The sequence below is a fragment of the Rhea pennata genome, chromosome Z (assembly GCF_028389875.1).
Source record: "Rhea pennata isolate bPtePen1 chromosome Z, bPtePen1.pri, whole genome shotgun sequence".
In the NCBI taxonomy this organism is placed as follows: domain Eukaryota; kingdom Metazoa; phylum Chordata; class Aves; order Rheiformes; family Rheidae; genus Rhea; species Rhea pennata.
The window spans coordinates 57,281,833-57,297,085 of NC_084702.1; the positions used below are offsets into that span (position 1 = coordinate 57,281,833).

General features: G+C 45.3%; 1 protein-coding gene across 7 annotated transcripts in view; it reads right to left on the bottom strand.

Moving 5' to 3' along the window:
* The window catches only part of LHFPL2 (LHFPL tetraspan subfamily member 2), a 127,498-nt gene that overhangs the window by 9,967 nt on the left and 102,278 nt on the right, over positions 1-15,253 (bottom strand). For 6 of the 7 annotated variants that reach the window (XR_009961240.1, XM_062600316.1, XM_062600317.1 and 3 more), the window contains one exon: positions 8,223-9,004. Coding sequence is in view for 6 of the 7 variants with exons in the window: in XM_062600316.1 (XP_062456300.1) it covers positions 8,223-8,652 (430 nt within the window). In the remaining variant the exon portion in view is untranslated. Of the gene's footprint in view, positions 1-8,222; positions 9,005-9,203; positions 9,239-15,253 lie in introns of those variants that run through there. The other variant, XM_062600319.1, reaches the window with a different exon arrangement.

Below are 15,253 nucleotides of genomic sequence, written 5' to 3' on the forward strand. Positions count from 1 at the left end.
GCAAGCCATTTTCTAAGGATACTTTCCATTTAGTAAGTAGATCAGAGATGCTTGTCCATAACCAAACCTGTGTAAACATAATACTTCTGATGACATTACTGATATTAGGGTGTGAAATGGAGATGGGAACACAGGACAGGGTATCTGTGTGACAGGGAGGTAGAAGGGAAAGCTATTGATGGGATATGGTGCCTACTATGGCTATCAAGTATATGTTGCTGCCCCCAGAAGCAGCCAAAAATAAGTCAGGTTATAAACTTTGACATGGGTTGCTCTGGCATATGGAGGATTCCTGCATGGGTCTTTGTTTGTTGTTGGGGTTTTTTGGTATATTTTGGTTGTTTTTTATTGGTATAATTTTATTACTCTGACTTCTCTTCAGCAAAGTATGAGCCTGTAGACTTCTGTTCTGGAAGAACAGAGTGCAAATTCCCCGTTAGCTTTTAAGAAAATATGTATATACATGGTAAGAGTCCCCATTAGTTGGGAGGGAGGAGAAGAAATATGGAGAATCAAAAAGAAGATCAATCTCAAACCCTGAAATGACATTGCTGCCCCTTTGCGGGCTCAGCAATGAAATGGGGCTGTGGAGGGACTTCACTGCACTTCACAAGGGCTCTTGTAAGGCAGACACGAGCCCTGCAATTAGGTAAGATCAAGCACTGTATACAAGAAACGCCATATGTTCATGTATTTTCAGCAATGCAGAGTAACTAAAGACTATGCACATACAGGGTGCTGCACAGTACATCTTATCTTACTTGTGCCAACCCTCTGTCACACAAAATCACTACTTTTGACCAACCTAGAGCACCTTCCTGAGGTGCCGGGCACATGTTACGTTCTGCTGCCGCAGCAGAGCTGCCGGAGCACGTTGCAAAGTGACCCGCTCAGCTCGGCGGCCGGCCGGCGCCAGGGCCGGGCACGCCGCCTCTCCCGGCCAGCCCTCGCGAGGCGACAGGCACTGCCACAAACTGCCGCGCAGGCGGCTCCACCGCTCCAGCCTCACCACCGAGGCTGTTCACCACCCACCTCTTACCTCAAGAGCCAAGGAAGCATCGGGTGTTTTTAATTTCAGTTAGCCCAATAAGATGTTTGAATCTGCTACATGAGAAACTGAACTGTGGATGGTAACTTCAGGATGCTCCTTAGCTAGGAAAGGAAATACCAGGCCATGTCAACTATACCAGACACGAAGGAAGCCAAGGGAGAGGCCAAGCCCATTTCACAACACGTGCCATAACCTTTCTCACTGCTGTCCGACTGGTTGCTGCCAGTGCCCTCAAAACCATAGATCGGTTAAAAATGAATCAGTTGCAAAGGAAAGGAGATGCTCACGGGCAGCACTCTGCATAAAGACGGACAAGGCAACAACCCGCCTCGGTTTAAACATGGAAACTCTGGGACAACCCTTCGCTAAGTTGCGTTTCCTCTGAACTGTTCCTGTCGGCAAAGGGACCCCCTCGCCTCACCTCACTGAAGCTGCAGGGCTCGCGTGGTGCACAAGGAGCTACGAAGTGCTAAGAGGAGGAAAAAGCGAAGGTGGACACGGGAAGGGAAGGATCTCACCCTGCCTGATGTGGCAGCAGAGTGCAGATTGCCAGGGCAGGGGAAGAAGTACAGCTCAAAGCCACTCCTTTTCCTTTAACAACCCACTGGGTGCATTGAACAGAGCAGCTAACCATCAGTTAGCCCCAGGTGTTGAAAGAGCTATTTAATCTTTTTTGCTGTGTTTGGGTAAAAAACAGCTTTTGTTGAATTTAAATATTTTCCTACAGTGTTTGCAACCTATTGATAACAGCAGCAGCAGTCTTGGCTCTGAGACCTGGAAGCAAAATCCAACCAAAAGAGAGCCTCACTACCCTCCTGTTTCCTTCCCTCTCCTCAGAGGGGCAGTCAGCATCCTTTCATCTTATATCAACAAGAAGAGGCATAATAATGAACTTCTCAGTATCTCATTAGCCTACACCAGTAGAAGTAATAGACCGTTGTATGCGTACGTGCCACAGTAAAGCATTGCTCAGTAGGGAGTATGAGACCCACGTCAGGTTGCTCTGACGTCAGCTGCCAAATTTATCAGTGAAAATCTGAACGTTTACAATCCACTGGGCATCTACTGATCCATACTTGCCCATCCTGGTAGCGTCTAAGAGGAACCGACCAGCAAACGTGACCAAGCACTGGAACCTTCACTTTATTTCTTTAAGAGTACTCTTGCTGTCCCTTAAGCTCCACAGCAGTTTTGCACTTGAACTCATGTTCCTCCACCGGCATACTCCCTCTTGTTCCAACACAGCAATTCCCTTAATGTGAACTTTTGGCAGCCAAGGGGATATTAGATGCCACACTGGCATTTGGCCATGCAGGTTACAGGACACTATACCACCCTGTTCAGACAGTAAACGTACTTCAGGCTGTTAGGATTTCCATTATGAATCCCTGCCCTCCTCTTTCTTTTTTCTCCATCCCAAGAATTCACAATTCTGGCATCAGAAAAGAAAAATCCTAAGCTGAATCCAAGAGGAAATACGCTTTCTGAAAAATGCATGCTCTACATTTTAGAAAGACAAACAAGAAGTTTCCTTGCCTTGAAGGGCAGGAGTGCTCCCCCCTGCTTTCCTCCTGCCCGAGCGTTGCAACCGCCTAGCAAGGGCCTCCGGCAGGCAGCAACCCGAGCTCGCCAGGCGTTTCCTTCCTTGCTGGCCAGCTCGCCCCTTGCTCTGACAAGGGGTGCTGCTCCCTACGCTCCTGCATCCGCTGAGCTACTGCACCACGAGCAGCGACTTTCAGCCCACGCTCTCAGCGTCCGTGAGCTCCAGCAGCCCCAGGGCCCCTCCGCTGCAGGCGTCAGAGGCTTGCTCTCCTTTTGCTTTTTCTCTCCCCTCAGCAGCGATTTCTGGCTAAGCTCCTGTTTCCTCCCTGGTTTCCTCAGCACTCCCAGTTCCCACCACCCACCCCAGCAGCCAGGAGCCCTCCGTCGCACCTCCGCCTCCATATTCCCTGGGAATTACCCAGCCCCCCAGCAGCCTCCTGGCCTCACTGTGTCTGAAGTCTGCTTCATACACCCCCATGAGCTATACCAGGTTGCTCTTTCACCATCAGGTGGTTTCCATCACTTTCCTAATCACCCGAACTCCTGTCGACTAACAAATATAACATGCTAAACTATTTCTTAGTGCAAGATATGTAAAACAAACCCTTCCAGCAGCACAAATACACTGCTATAGACACAGATGAATTCAAACTGCATTTCATCCCTGTATTTCAGAAAACTATAAAAAAGTTTCCTTGCATTTAAGAGTAAAAATGCTCTCCTTTAACTGAACTATTGCCCAGGTACTGCATTGGCTCCAGATCAAAGCAGCCCCAAAGTGACCACAGCAAGGGGAACAGAAGAAGGCATGAACAGCAGTACACGTGCGAAAAGAAGAGGGCATAGGAAGGCCAGAAGAACGAACAGAGGCGGACTTGTGTGGATAGCTGAGAAGGGAGAGTATTGTGGACAGACACTGCACTGTTTGGGACTGAACGGGACAAGCACCAGGGGAAACCCACCTTTTCAGAAAAGCAGAAGTACAAGAGGAAACACTGGAAAGGAAGAAAACAGGGTGAAGTGTTAAGGGAGCCTCAGCACCCACTGATGAGAAGAGAACATTGAAGTCTGGCCCAGAAAAGGTTTCAAGTGGGAAAAGCTCAGTCATCTCCCCAGCAATGTTGAAGGAGAGCTCAGATGTCACAGGAGAACCTGCTCCGGACGAGGGGTCCCAAACCTGCTGGGTGTCGTCTGGTCACAGGAGGGAAAACCTGAGGAAACGGTGGGGGGAACCTCACTCTCCTGGGCCATCTCTAGCAGCCTTTCAAGACAAGCCTCTGCCCCAGATGACTTAACACGCACCCGCTACAGGCAGGACGGCCCACGTCCCAGCCTCACAGTCAGACTGCTAAGGCACATGACCGCAGATGTGGTCACGCTTTCTCACAAACACAACGCAGACATCCCTCAGCACATGGCAGACACGCAGCTGGCCTTACACAGATGCAGGGTGATTTCCAGTTGCACAAACCTGATGAACATGTGCAATTGTGGCAAGCCCAGGTGCATCTCTTGGCTTGTGATACAAGGAGGCTGCATTTTGGCCACACCAGGGGCTTTGGAGCAACTCTTTACTGCTTGCCTGAACGGAGGAGTTTTGGCAGGTGGCTGTAACCTTGATGTGCTTCTGTCAGAAAATTCTTTAGAAAAGCCCTCTTTGAACTATAGGTAGATCACAAACAGATAAAACGGCGAGGGGGAGATAACCCAGAAGACGCCCCTAGATGCAGCCATCAACACCTTAGGGGACAGGAGCTACTTTAGCCCAGACTGGCAAAGCTGCCTGGTAACATAGCCCCGTTCCAGCCCAGCAAAGCAGTAGGAATGGGAACAAAATTCCCAAAGGAGCTCCCTTCTCAGCTAGATAACAAACCCTCCCCTCTGCCCTTTCCAAAGCTTTTCCCGGTACATGGTACAGTTCCCAAAAATGAAACGCACTGCTGAAGTTTCAAAGTCGACATAACATACGTGCCGCTAATTTAGTTTCCGCCTTGTGACTTGTGGTCAGGGCATTGCTGGCAGGTTGCAGCTCATCCTGCACATGAGTTAGCCGGCCCCGACCATCGGCTCTGCTGCCGGCCTGTCACAGGCGCCCGCTCTGCCAGCCCCAGCACCCGATGGCAGCTACGCCTTCTGAGGCTCAAAAAAGGCAAGACAAGGTTTTATGATTAATTTCATAAATGAAATTGTGTCAGAGGCTGAAGGGGCTGTCTAAGCTCCCCTCCATCATCAAAATCGTATTTTTAACCATGAGAGGGGGTGAACATGGGAATGATGACCAGAAGCTGCATGCAGTACCCTGAGATGGTATGGGTCCCAGTTCCCAGTATCAACCATCATATAACAGCATACTGCCTCCCCTAGCCTCTGTATTTCAAATGATTCATAGGCTGTAAAAATAGAATACTTGCCCTAAAAAGACATTCAAATGAATGTATGCCTGGACTTCTTGCTGCTAGGTAGTAATTATCTATTTAATTACACGGTTCCTTTCTTTGCACCCTCTACTGCAAAGATTCTTTTGTAGATGAAACAATCCTCAAACATTCCCAAAATCATGACCGCTGATTACCATTTCTACATATCCAGAACAAAAGATGCTGCTGTCTAAAAACAAGTGGTAAAAGTCCTGCTCCACTACAAAGGAATTTCAAGATTTTAAACAGAGCCGTATTTTCTTCTTTTATAGCTTTGTATTCCCAGCTTTCTGTGGACTAGATATGTGTGTGGCTCCCTCCCATCGACCTAAAGGAGAATTTGCACAGTTGTCCAAGGGCAGGCGTTGGACACATGCCCTAACAGAAGAGATGCAGCTTTGTGTTCTGTAATTTCACCTTAGGCATCAGCCAGGTCACAACAAATGTTGCTAGACAGAAATGATATATCCGGTGTCTGTTATTGTTTTTTCATGATGAATTCCAGAAATAAATTAACTGGCTGTATGTTTTTAATTATATTAAATCTCCATAGCAAAGACATAGAGATTTTAAATGAGATTAAGTCTGCAAAATTCTGAGTTCATGTAGTCTCTACTGTGGGTGCATCTCATCTTTGAAAACGGGATATTTGACATATTTGAAAATATTGGACTGATATATACTGATAAACAAAATGACTTGTGAATTCTTTTCCTACATTTGTTAAATAAAAAGGTCACATTTGAAAGAATGCTTTTAAGATGATCAGGCAGGGTTGCATCTAGTTGCTCTTTGGCCAGGACATGAGTCTAGATATCATAAACCTCGCATGGATTAACCATGTGGACAACTGTCCTTCTGGAAGCACTTACTTAAGTGTTTTCGAAAACTCAAGAACTGAGAAAGATGAAATTAAAAGCTGTAGTAAGTCATAAAAACCCCACTTCCAACTAAGTAAGCAGATGCTGTAATGCTACTGGCACAAAAGTAGCAGTGGACCCAATAAAATTAATCTTGAGAAAATGTGTTGCTAGCCACAAGACGCCTGGCTGCAAATATTGGCAGGCGTACTCCTCAGAGCAATGGTTTCAGTAACGTGACCTTTCAATTACCCAGCTTCGTGCTGTGTCATTTATCCGAATTATAAGAAGGGAAGCGCTTCCATTCTCAACACAGCTCAAAGAAGAACTGATCTCTCCCCGAACGCATGAGAAATGCTTTGTCCACCGTATTGTTCAATTCCTTAAGCCCACGATTACCTTTGCAGGCACCATTGGTTTGATTGTAAAACTGTTTTTGCACATACTGTCTCAGAAATAACTGGTCTCCAGATCAGTTTTCTAAGATACAGGAATCAATTTCCTGCTAATTTTGATGTTTAAACTGTTAATAGGTATCCTGAAATGGCACCAGCTCTGTAAGTATGGTTAGCTTTTCCACAGACACACAAGTCTGACATGCCCTAATATCTATCTGTGTTGATAACTGCTCCTCTTCTCCTCTCTGTTATACATATCTAATAGAAAAGATGAAATGTCATCTCTTGATAACCAGGTTTCCTAGATTATTTCTGAAGCAACCAGTAAGATGAGAAAGCGCAGAGTTAAAACATGCTACTAGTTCTGATGTGCATGGCCAAGCTGCTCACTTGTCACACTGGGGCTGGCAAATTCTGTAAACCAGCCGTGGTTACATCAAAACACGTAATTTTTATTTAAAGAATATTCTTCTGCTAGTGAGATGCCATCTTCTGAGCAGATGCATCTTGAGCCATTTAGGGATTTAATTCTGTCTCAAAAGCACAAATCTGTCATTGTCAGTGTCATGAAATAAGCAGAGCGCTTTTATACTGAAGCTGCATAATGTGGAAGGTGACAAGAGCTACCAGGTCCCTGCTTCAGGGGTTGGTGTTGGCCAGGTCACTGGCCATTGCTGTTTTCCCCGCAGGCCGAGGTAGGCACTGCCTTGATAGAGTTCCCAAGTTCTCTCACAAAAATAAACACAGACATATTTGCATACGTCCCTGCATTCATCTAGAATAAGATTACCTTAGTCCTCAACAAAATGAATGAAGCCAACCACCTTAATAAGGGTTTAAGCTTCTACTATTAACATCTCACGTCAAAGTACAGCCAATAGAGCAGTGCTTGACTGCATTCCCAGGTGAGGACTGGGGAAGCTAATCAGAGGACCTAAACAAGAGGTTCTTGTTTTCAACAAACAAGTTAAAATTTCTGTCTTTTTAACAAAACCATTTTATGATTTGAAAATATCTGTTTAAGAGCAGCATGAAGAAGGAAGGAGAAGGTGGCCCCGTTCATTCCCTCCTTCCTCATAGGTCTCTGAGGGTTGCCTGAGTTATATCACAAGATCACTCTTTTCCTTTAAACAATCACAGGCAAACAGTAAAAAATACAAAAACCTGTCTATGGGACAAGTTCTCTCCACTGCTTACTTGTAAGTACACAGAGAACTGCTCTACTTAACATCTTCCAATCTTAATCTACGTAGCAGTCACCTAATCTCTGTAAAATACAGAGTTATTAACAGAAACATAAAATACCCATAACCAATTCACCTGTTCAGGCAGAGTAAAACTAACATTTGAATAGTAAAAACAAACTCACTGAGCTCACCTCAACAATAAACTGGCTGAAGGGAAGCTGCATGACAAGGTGTTACTTGTCAGACTCATGTCCTTGAAGGAGGCTGCTTGACATGAAACCTGGGAGAAGAGGGTGTGGGATTCTGCAGGCTGCTCTTATCCCTGGGGCTGGTATTTGCCCTCACCACAGCCAGGAAGTCTGAGACATAGAGAACTGCCTCGGGTCTATGGGAAAGTTACTAAACTAGCAAAAGGAGATAGACCGCGTTCATATTAGCATTAACTTTGCTCTCTGCTGGTAACAAAGGACAGAAGTTCTTGTTACTGAAATACATTCAAACAGAGGAAAAAACCCGAACAGCAAACAAAAGAAACGTCGGTCAGTTCATTCTGGCACACAACAGGCTGCAATCTTGCTGCCAATGTCAATGTATTACAAGCAGTGAAGCTATAAATTTCAGCTGTGTTTAAATAAACACCAGCATATAGAATCACTCTGGGGTCCACGTAATGCAGACATCTGTAGACAGCACAGAATCTCTGCATTTCTGCAGCTGAATGGCACACACAAAACATTTTTTTTCAGTTGCTTTCAAAGTATACATACCTGCAATCCCTTGTAGCAGCCCACAGACATTAAAAATACTTTTCTTCATAATACTCTGCACACACATAGTAAAGACGGACACAAACGCCACGGCGCAGAGAATCATGATTCCCACAGCCAGGAAAATAGCGGTAGCCTGCCAGAACCCACTGGCAATCTCACTGAAGTTTTCGGCGTAAGGACCACAAAGCGTGTCTCGTCTAGAAACCTGCATGTGGGAGATCCTGGTGCAACGCCCGTAGATGCCCAGCGTCGGGTGGTAGGGTTCCTGTGACCCCCCTGTTCTGTTGTCCATGTCCTCAGAGCTCAAGGGCTTGGCTTTGCCAATCAGCCAATCTGCACTCATGAAAGCGATGAGCTCTGCAAAAGCCACGACAATACTCAGGAGTGTCCATAGCATTGACCGGCACGTTACAATGACATGACACATATTGATGTCCAGTGCTTGTGATCAGTGCAGCTGATAGTTTTAAATTTAGGCACAAGAGGAAAAAATTAAATTAAAAAAGAAAAAAAAAACCTCTAAGAAAATCACTGCTGTTGCTCTGCTTTTTCAGCTCTCTCACAACCGCTAAGACAAAATTTCTCAGGAGAAAAAGTTAACGGCCCAAAGTTTTCCAAGCAGTGTGGTCATTTGTTCTCTCTGTTTAGTTCCTCTTTTTTTCTCTCTTGGATGCTGAGCTCTGAAGTGCACTTTCCTCTCTTAATAGTCATACTGGCACATGACGCTCCAGGCTGCGGGAATGGCCCCAAAGACTGCCCACTAGATGGACATCACACACCTACAAGAAAGAACATATCAGCAGTGAGAAAAAGGGTTTGTTTGCACCCCCACACATCCCAGGATCAAGCCAACGTCCTGCGCAGATCCAAAGCCACACACAGCAGTTCCAGCAAGGGCCGCTCGAAGGGAGTCTCCTGGAAACCTCCCAGCTTCATCTCGGGGGAACGATTACTCTCCCGCTGCCTGGCTGTACTTACAGTATCTGCTCTGTCCCATCCGACTTAGAGTTGCTTGACAAACGCTTTGTGAGAAAGGTCTCAGTAACACCAAACGGTCCCGCCCACTCCTACCACCACTCCCACATCATCTTCCTCTGGCTGAAATTACTAAGGTTGCTGGCAGTTACCCAGCAAAGTGTTTGTACATGTTTAAGCAATTTTAAAGACGTGCAGTTTGCTTAACTTACTGTCCTGCCTTTGGTCCTGGGACGCTAACGAGAGGGCTGGCACAGCACCCACCTCTGGGGAGGAGGCAGGACACAGCCCTTACACGCTGCAGTCACCGAGGGCACAAAGCTCAATGAATGAACCTCATTTCTACTCACTTTCCAGAATTACTGAAACTAGATTTCTGCTGATTGTTGCTGATCCAGCCTCTGTCTCAAGAGGAGACAAACAGGATTACAGCTGGGGACAGTCCGCCCACTGGAACGCAGTAACTATATGGTGATGCAGCCCATCATTTTAGAGCTTGGAAACAGTTTTGCAAAACTTGTGTTTCACAATATTCTTAACTTTTGTTCAGCTTTAAGCCAGGGTTTAAGAAAAGTGCAGGTATGTAACATCTCATCTTGAATTAATGCTGACACTGGCAGCCTTAGGATAACCTACACTACTGTAAATATGAATCTGCAGAAAAATGTCCTGATCGCTGCCAAGCCACCAACAGCTCCAGTCAGAGAGGTCGCTAGGGAGCTACTAGATTCTTCACTCCCCTAGATCTGTTCCTTCTACAACCCTCCGCAATGCTGGGACTGCAGCAGAAATATTCCCAAGGGGTTTCCTGAAGCATCTATGCTGCCTTTGAACAGTAGCTGATGACATTCCCAGGGTTATACTTATCTCAGTACAAGAGGCAATCAGAGATTGTTACACATCTAAATTGTATCCAAATATCGTGTTTAAAATAACAAATGGATCATTGCATATGCCTCCATGCTTGAACTTGAAATGTGTCACTTGGAAAAACAGGAGGAAAGCAGGAAATGTACTCATGTTACCCACTCAGTGATGAGGACAGAGCACTTTTAAGTTTTACTCACAAAAAAAGATACTAACATTCAACTGATTCTGAAGGCAAAAGAATCTAGTATCAAAACAGTATCTTACTAATACAGTTGCCAAATCGGAAATGTTCAGTGGATGCCAAAAAAAAAAAAAAAAAAAGAAAAGAAAAAAAAAGACGACACTCTCATTCTTGTCTCAAAGCTTTCAGCTTTGTCAAAGTGTAATGGAGTTGTTATTTAATTTCACTGGATTTCTGAGGCCAATGGTCAAACCCTAACCCCACTGAATGCAAAACCAAAAAAAAAAAAAAAAAAAAAAAAATCCCACAGCTTAAAGCTTAACAGGTTCAGAATTTCCTCCAGGAACTCTGCTCTCTCCTATACCTGCATTGGTGAAGGATGCACAAGATCCTGTCCTCGTTGCTCCCCTCTCTTGCTCCCCTGGCTCTGTAGCCTTATCTGGTACTGACATACATGTGGACTTAAGCTGCCATGCCACCAACGGAATTTTGTTCCCTTACTTCTACGTTACCTCATAGCCTGTTTTTTCTGATATATCCTCCTACAAATTTTCCTGATATTTTACATTTGACATGGCTTAGAGTAGATTTCACAACTTTCACCTTCTCTATTCCCACTGGTAAACTTGAGGAACATATCAAAGTATTTGAAAGAGAACTTAGCCTACAGTGTATATGTCTGGCAATGAGGCAACTCATTTCATAGGCTTTATTAGGTTAATTATCAAAGTTTACTAAGTTACATGTTAAAAAAGGCATAACATTTATTTATGCTTTTAGTTGCACAAAGACAATAATTCAGATCACTTTCCATTTTTCTGGAGTAGCTCAGAAGAGCATGACGTTTTCAATCAGCCTGACACGCTGACGACTCAAATACACCCTTTGTAATAACAGAGGGCTGACGCGTTAGTCTGCCAAAAGCAGCTAATTCTCTCAGTATTTCCACTTTGAATAACAAGTGGAATGTAGGGAAAGTCCACTACAACCCTGCATTCTTCTGATGTCATCCGCACTATTAAGAGAGAAATTAATAGAAAACTTCTTCAGAGGGTTTGGGGTTTTCTTGTTTTGATTTAAGAGAAGTTCCAAAATGGTCTAGAATCTGTGTTTCTGTGCAAAAAAATCATGTAAATCTCTTGTCTTCAAAATTATCCTTTTTTTCACTGCAGGTGTAAGGGAAAAAACAGCTAAAAGTCCACCTTAGCTGAGCTTACTCTGTTCCTGCTAAACATAATAAAATATTGTTTCTAGAATGGGATACTGTTTATAGATGAGAACAAAGTTCTTATTTACTTAAAGAGGTGGAAATTCCAGAGGAACATTAGGAGCCATAAAACACACGACACTGATAATAAACATTCAATGAGTACTGGAATGAGAAGGAAAAGTCCACACGACTGAGTTCTTTCCCATTTAAAAATCAAGTGAAAGAAAACGGTAACACTGAAACACAGCATCTTCAGGAAAGTCAATACATTAGCAAAAATAGCCTGGTCAGAAAATGATATGGAGGTAGCGTCCAATCTTAAGACTTTACTAGAACATATGCTTCCCAAAGCAATACACCAAAACTTCGATACACAATACATGAAAGTTAATGTAAGGTCACGAGAATATACTTAGCTTTCAAATGAAACCTGTAAGTTCAGCTTTTCCCAGATGACCAGTACTTTATCCCATTATGAAACATATTTCCAGAACAAAATATCATGAATGTATGAATTCACAGAAGCGTTTCTGCATAAACTTACTCCTGTGCAAGTGATGCCCCCGAAGAGGACACCGCTCGCCTATGACTCCTTTAAGGAGCAAGCGGACAGAAGCCTGCACAGCACATCAGAGCAGAGGAGCGGCAGGGGCACTGCTCCCTGGTGAGACTTGCCAGATGCAGGTTGCAGATAAAGCCCTGGAGATAATTTACAGTTCAGTTATGCTGGTGTAGTTAACCTTTTCCTTCCAAAACGCACTAGCTTCAGTTCATAGAGGAAGCCGCACTGCTCCTGTCAGAAACTTTGTGTCGTGCCTCCAAGTCTTTTCAGCAATAGATGATGCTACATAACGCTGTACTTCATGAAGCTTCCCGCCAGCATCCTGCTCACCCCTCTTCTCCCACTCTTTGCTTCAGGAACTCAAGCCACGTTCTCATGAGGCTGAAAATTAACTGTTTATTTCTCCTCTCATCTTTCTGTCCCTTGGCAAGCTTTCTCCATGCGAGAACTGCATGTTCTTCACAGTACGCCACTCAATATCCACTTCTGAACGACTGTCAAAATATTTGCTTTGACAGTCCAAAACACACGCACCGGGGCTTTAACCCTCTCTATATTAACTCATTCCAAAAAATTCTCAGTAAGAAAGCAGCTGCCTTCTCCGAGGCAAGGCCTGAAGGGAGCCATCTGTGCTGAGCAACGGGCTGCACCAGAGGAAGCAGCAGCCCCCGGTCGGCAAGGGCTCGCGAGACCCCCGGGCCGCGCCAGGCGGCAGCCGGGCAGCGCGAGGGCCCCCACGGAGCACGCTGCCTGGGCTCTCGGCAGCCTCCCTCCCGGGCCACCCGCCACACAGCCCAGCGCAGCTCCCTGGTGCCCTCGGAGCCACACCAATGAAGTTATCCAGGTTACTCTTTCTTTGGGAGCAGACACAAGTGTTTTTCTTTTTTTTTTTTTTTTTAAATACATAAGGCCATTTCAGCAAGCCAGTTTACAGTGTGGCCCCCAAGAAATAAACTGTGGCAGCAGCAAACTGTGATGCAAAAGGACCCTCAATCTGTTCCCGTTGCCAAAGCCAAAATGCCACAGCCCGGCACCTTCACCCTCACTCACGCTCTTCCCTGAACCATATTCACAAGGCAGCTCTGCCTTCAGTGAACTCTGTTACAGCTAAAAGACATCAGTGAGTACGTAGGATCCTCACGGCATTCGGAGAGGATAAAACGGAGTTCTTGAAAACAAGGACTAACAATCTTTTGGTTATTTTAATCACACAAAACAAACTACCTTAAAATATCACTAAAACTGCCTTCCTTTTTAGACATAATTTTGACGGCCAGCTATTCTGCCTCAGTTATATTACACATTTCTGGCTAAGAATATCCATCTGCTGCCTTTTAGTGAGAAAACTACTCATCTTTTACCACATAACTTTGCTGCGTATTAAGTAAATAGACAAGATCTTTCTATTTTTCTGAATTAGATGAAGAAACACACTTGCACCCAGTTTGCATACACTGACAAAAAAAAAGTTAAAGTGGATCCAAATTATAATATCTGAATAAAGGACTTGATTTTGAAGTCTAGCGATGCTGAGCCACAGAGTTTTGCTTTGGCATACTGTACCAATACGAAGGAACAGCTGCAAAGTTCAAATGTGAGTCAATCACATACCACTGTTGTTTATTTTAAAAAGGTGTCCTACAAGCAAAGCACGAGAGACCTGCCAGCACCTTGCAGCGCTATGTTACGGCCAGCTCTCTATACCCCCCATATGGTTTTGACTGGAGACAGAGGGTTCATACGAAACCTTGGAAAGCAGCTTTCCCCCTTCCCAGCCTGGTTCCGTCAGCTCAAGAGCAAGAATAAATCATCTTTAGATAAGTGGCTTTTGGCTTGGCTTAAACAAACAGCTGAATGGAAGGCCACATAGGCTGCTGAAACAGTCCCAATTTATAAAAAAATGCCGGCACAAGTAGACCTTTCCTTCTGAAGTTTAGTACAGTCCAAAACACAACTATGCAGAGGAATTTCTAAACTTTGTTCACAAAACACAAGCCTGAACATCCTATAACTTAAAATGTGTGAAACGTGCAAGCCTGGGTCCTGCCTTCCCTGCAACGCTGTTCCTTAGCGGTTACAAACATTGTGCGAACACTTTGAACGGTGAGAGTGGAAGTAGCTGCTATTTATGCTGATGTTTGCAGACGCGCTGTTTAAAACAAGCACACGGGCGCTCACAGGCTGAGGCTCGGTTAGCTCAGGCCACCGCCCGCCCCGGCCAGCGCGAGCCCCGCTCCACGCAGCTGCGGGCCCTCGGTGCTGCCGGATGAGCTGGCCACCGCCGGACCCCCGCCTGAGAGCGCGGGTCAGCCGCCAGGTCGCAGAGGCAGGAGCAACTAGACTTGTGAGGGAGAGTGTGGGAAGAGGATTAGTGATGATTCATTTTCTGGGTGAGTGATAAATGGAAAATAGCTCTATTATCCCAGGGACTGAAAAGGGACTGAGAAACAGCAGCCGCAAACTGAGAGATGAGGAAAAAGAAAATGCAAGGAAGCAAGAGGAAAGGATAGTTGCCATATGCCCTTGGTAAAGGACAGATCAGTAGCGGTGCCACTTCTCTCGTCGCACTCCCCTGCCTCCAGGAGGGGCTGCCTGGGAGGAGAGGTCTGCTGCTGCCACCAAACCTCCAGGTCAGCCTTCGAAGGGCTGCGCCAACGAGCATGACTTCCCTGAGGGTACCACCATGAACAACAACTCTTACCAGTGCTGCACCTCTGCATTTCTATGCCCTATGCAACTACAAGTGTAAGACAACGTACCTTCATTGCATTCCCCTGCCACGAGAGACCAGGGGAGAGGATCTGGACTGAACTTAAGGAAAGAGCAGCTGTCACAAAAGCTCAGCAGAAACCATCTCTGCCCACCATGCAGGGCTCTGGGGGTGCTAGCTGCGCATACCCGCTGCTGAAAGCACCCGCACCTAGAAGAGAGAAGGGCACATGGACATCTTCAGTGCACCGGGCTTGTGTGAGTGTGCATCATGTTTTTTTTTTTTTTTTTTTTTAGGTCAACACCTTCATAGAGTTCATCAGAAATCTTCAGTCTCACATAACAAAACAGGAGAGAGTGCTTTAAAGCCAAAGTGGTTGCACAGCCCCAGACAGAGAACAAGCAAAGGATCCCCTTCCACCCACCTTCTTATTTTCATCAAATTATTCCCTACTAAAGTAACATTCCAGATGAAGAACAGAACTTTTACATGGAGAACAGAAAGCAAATCATTGATCAGC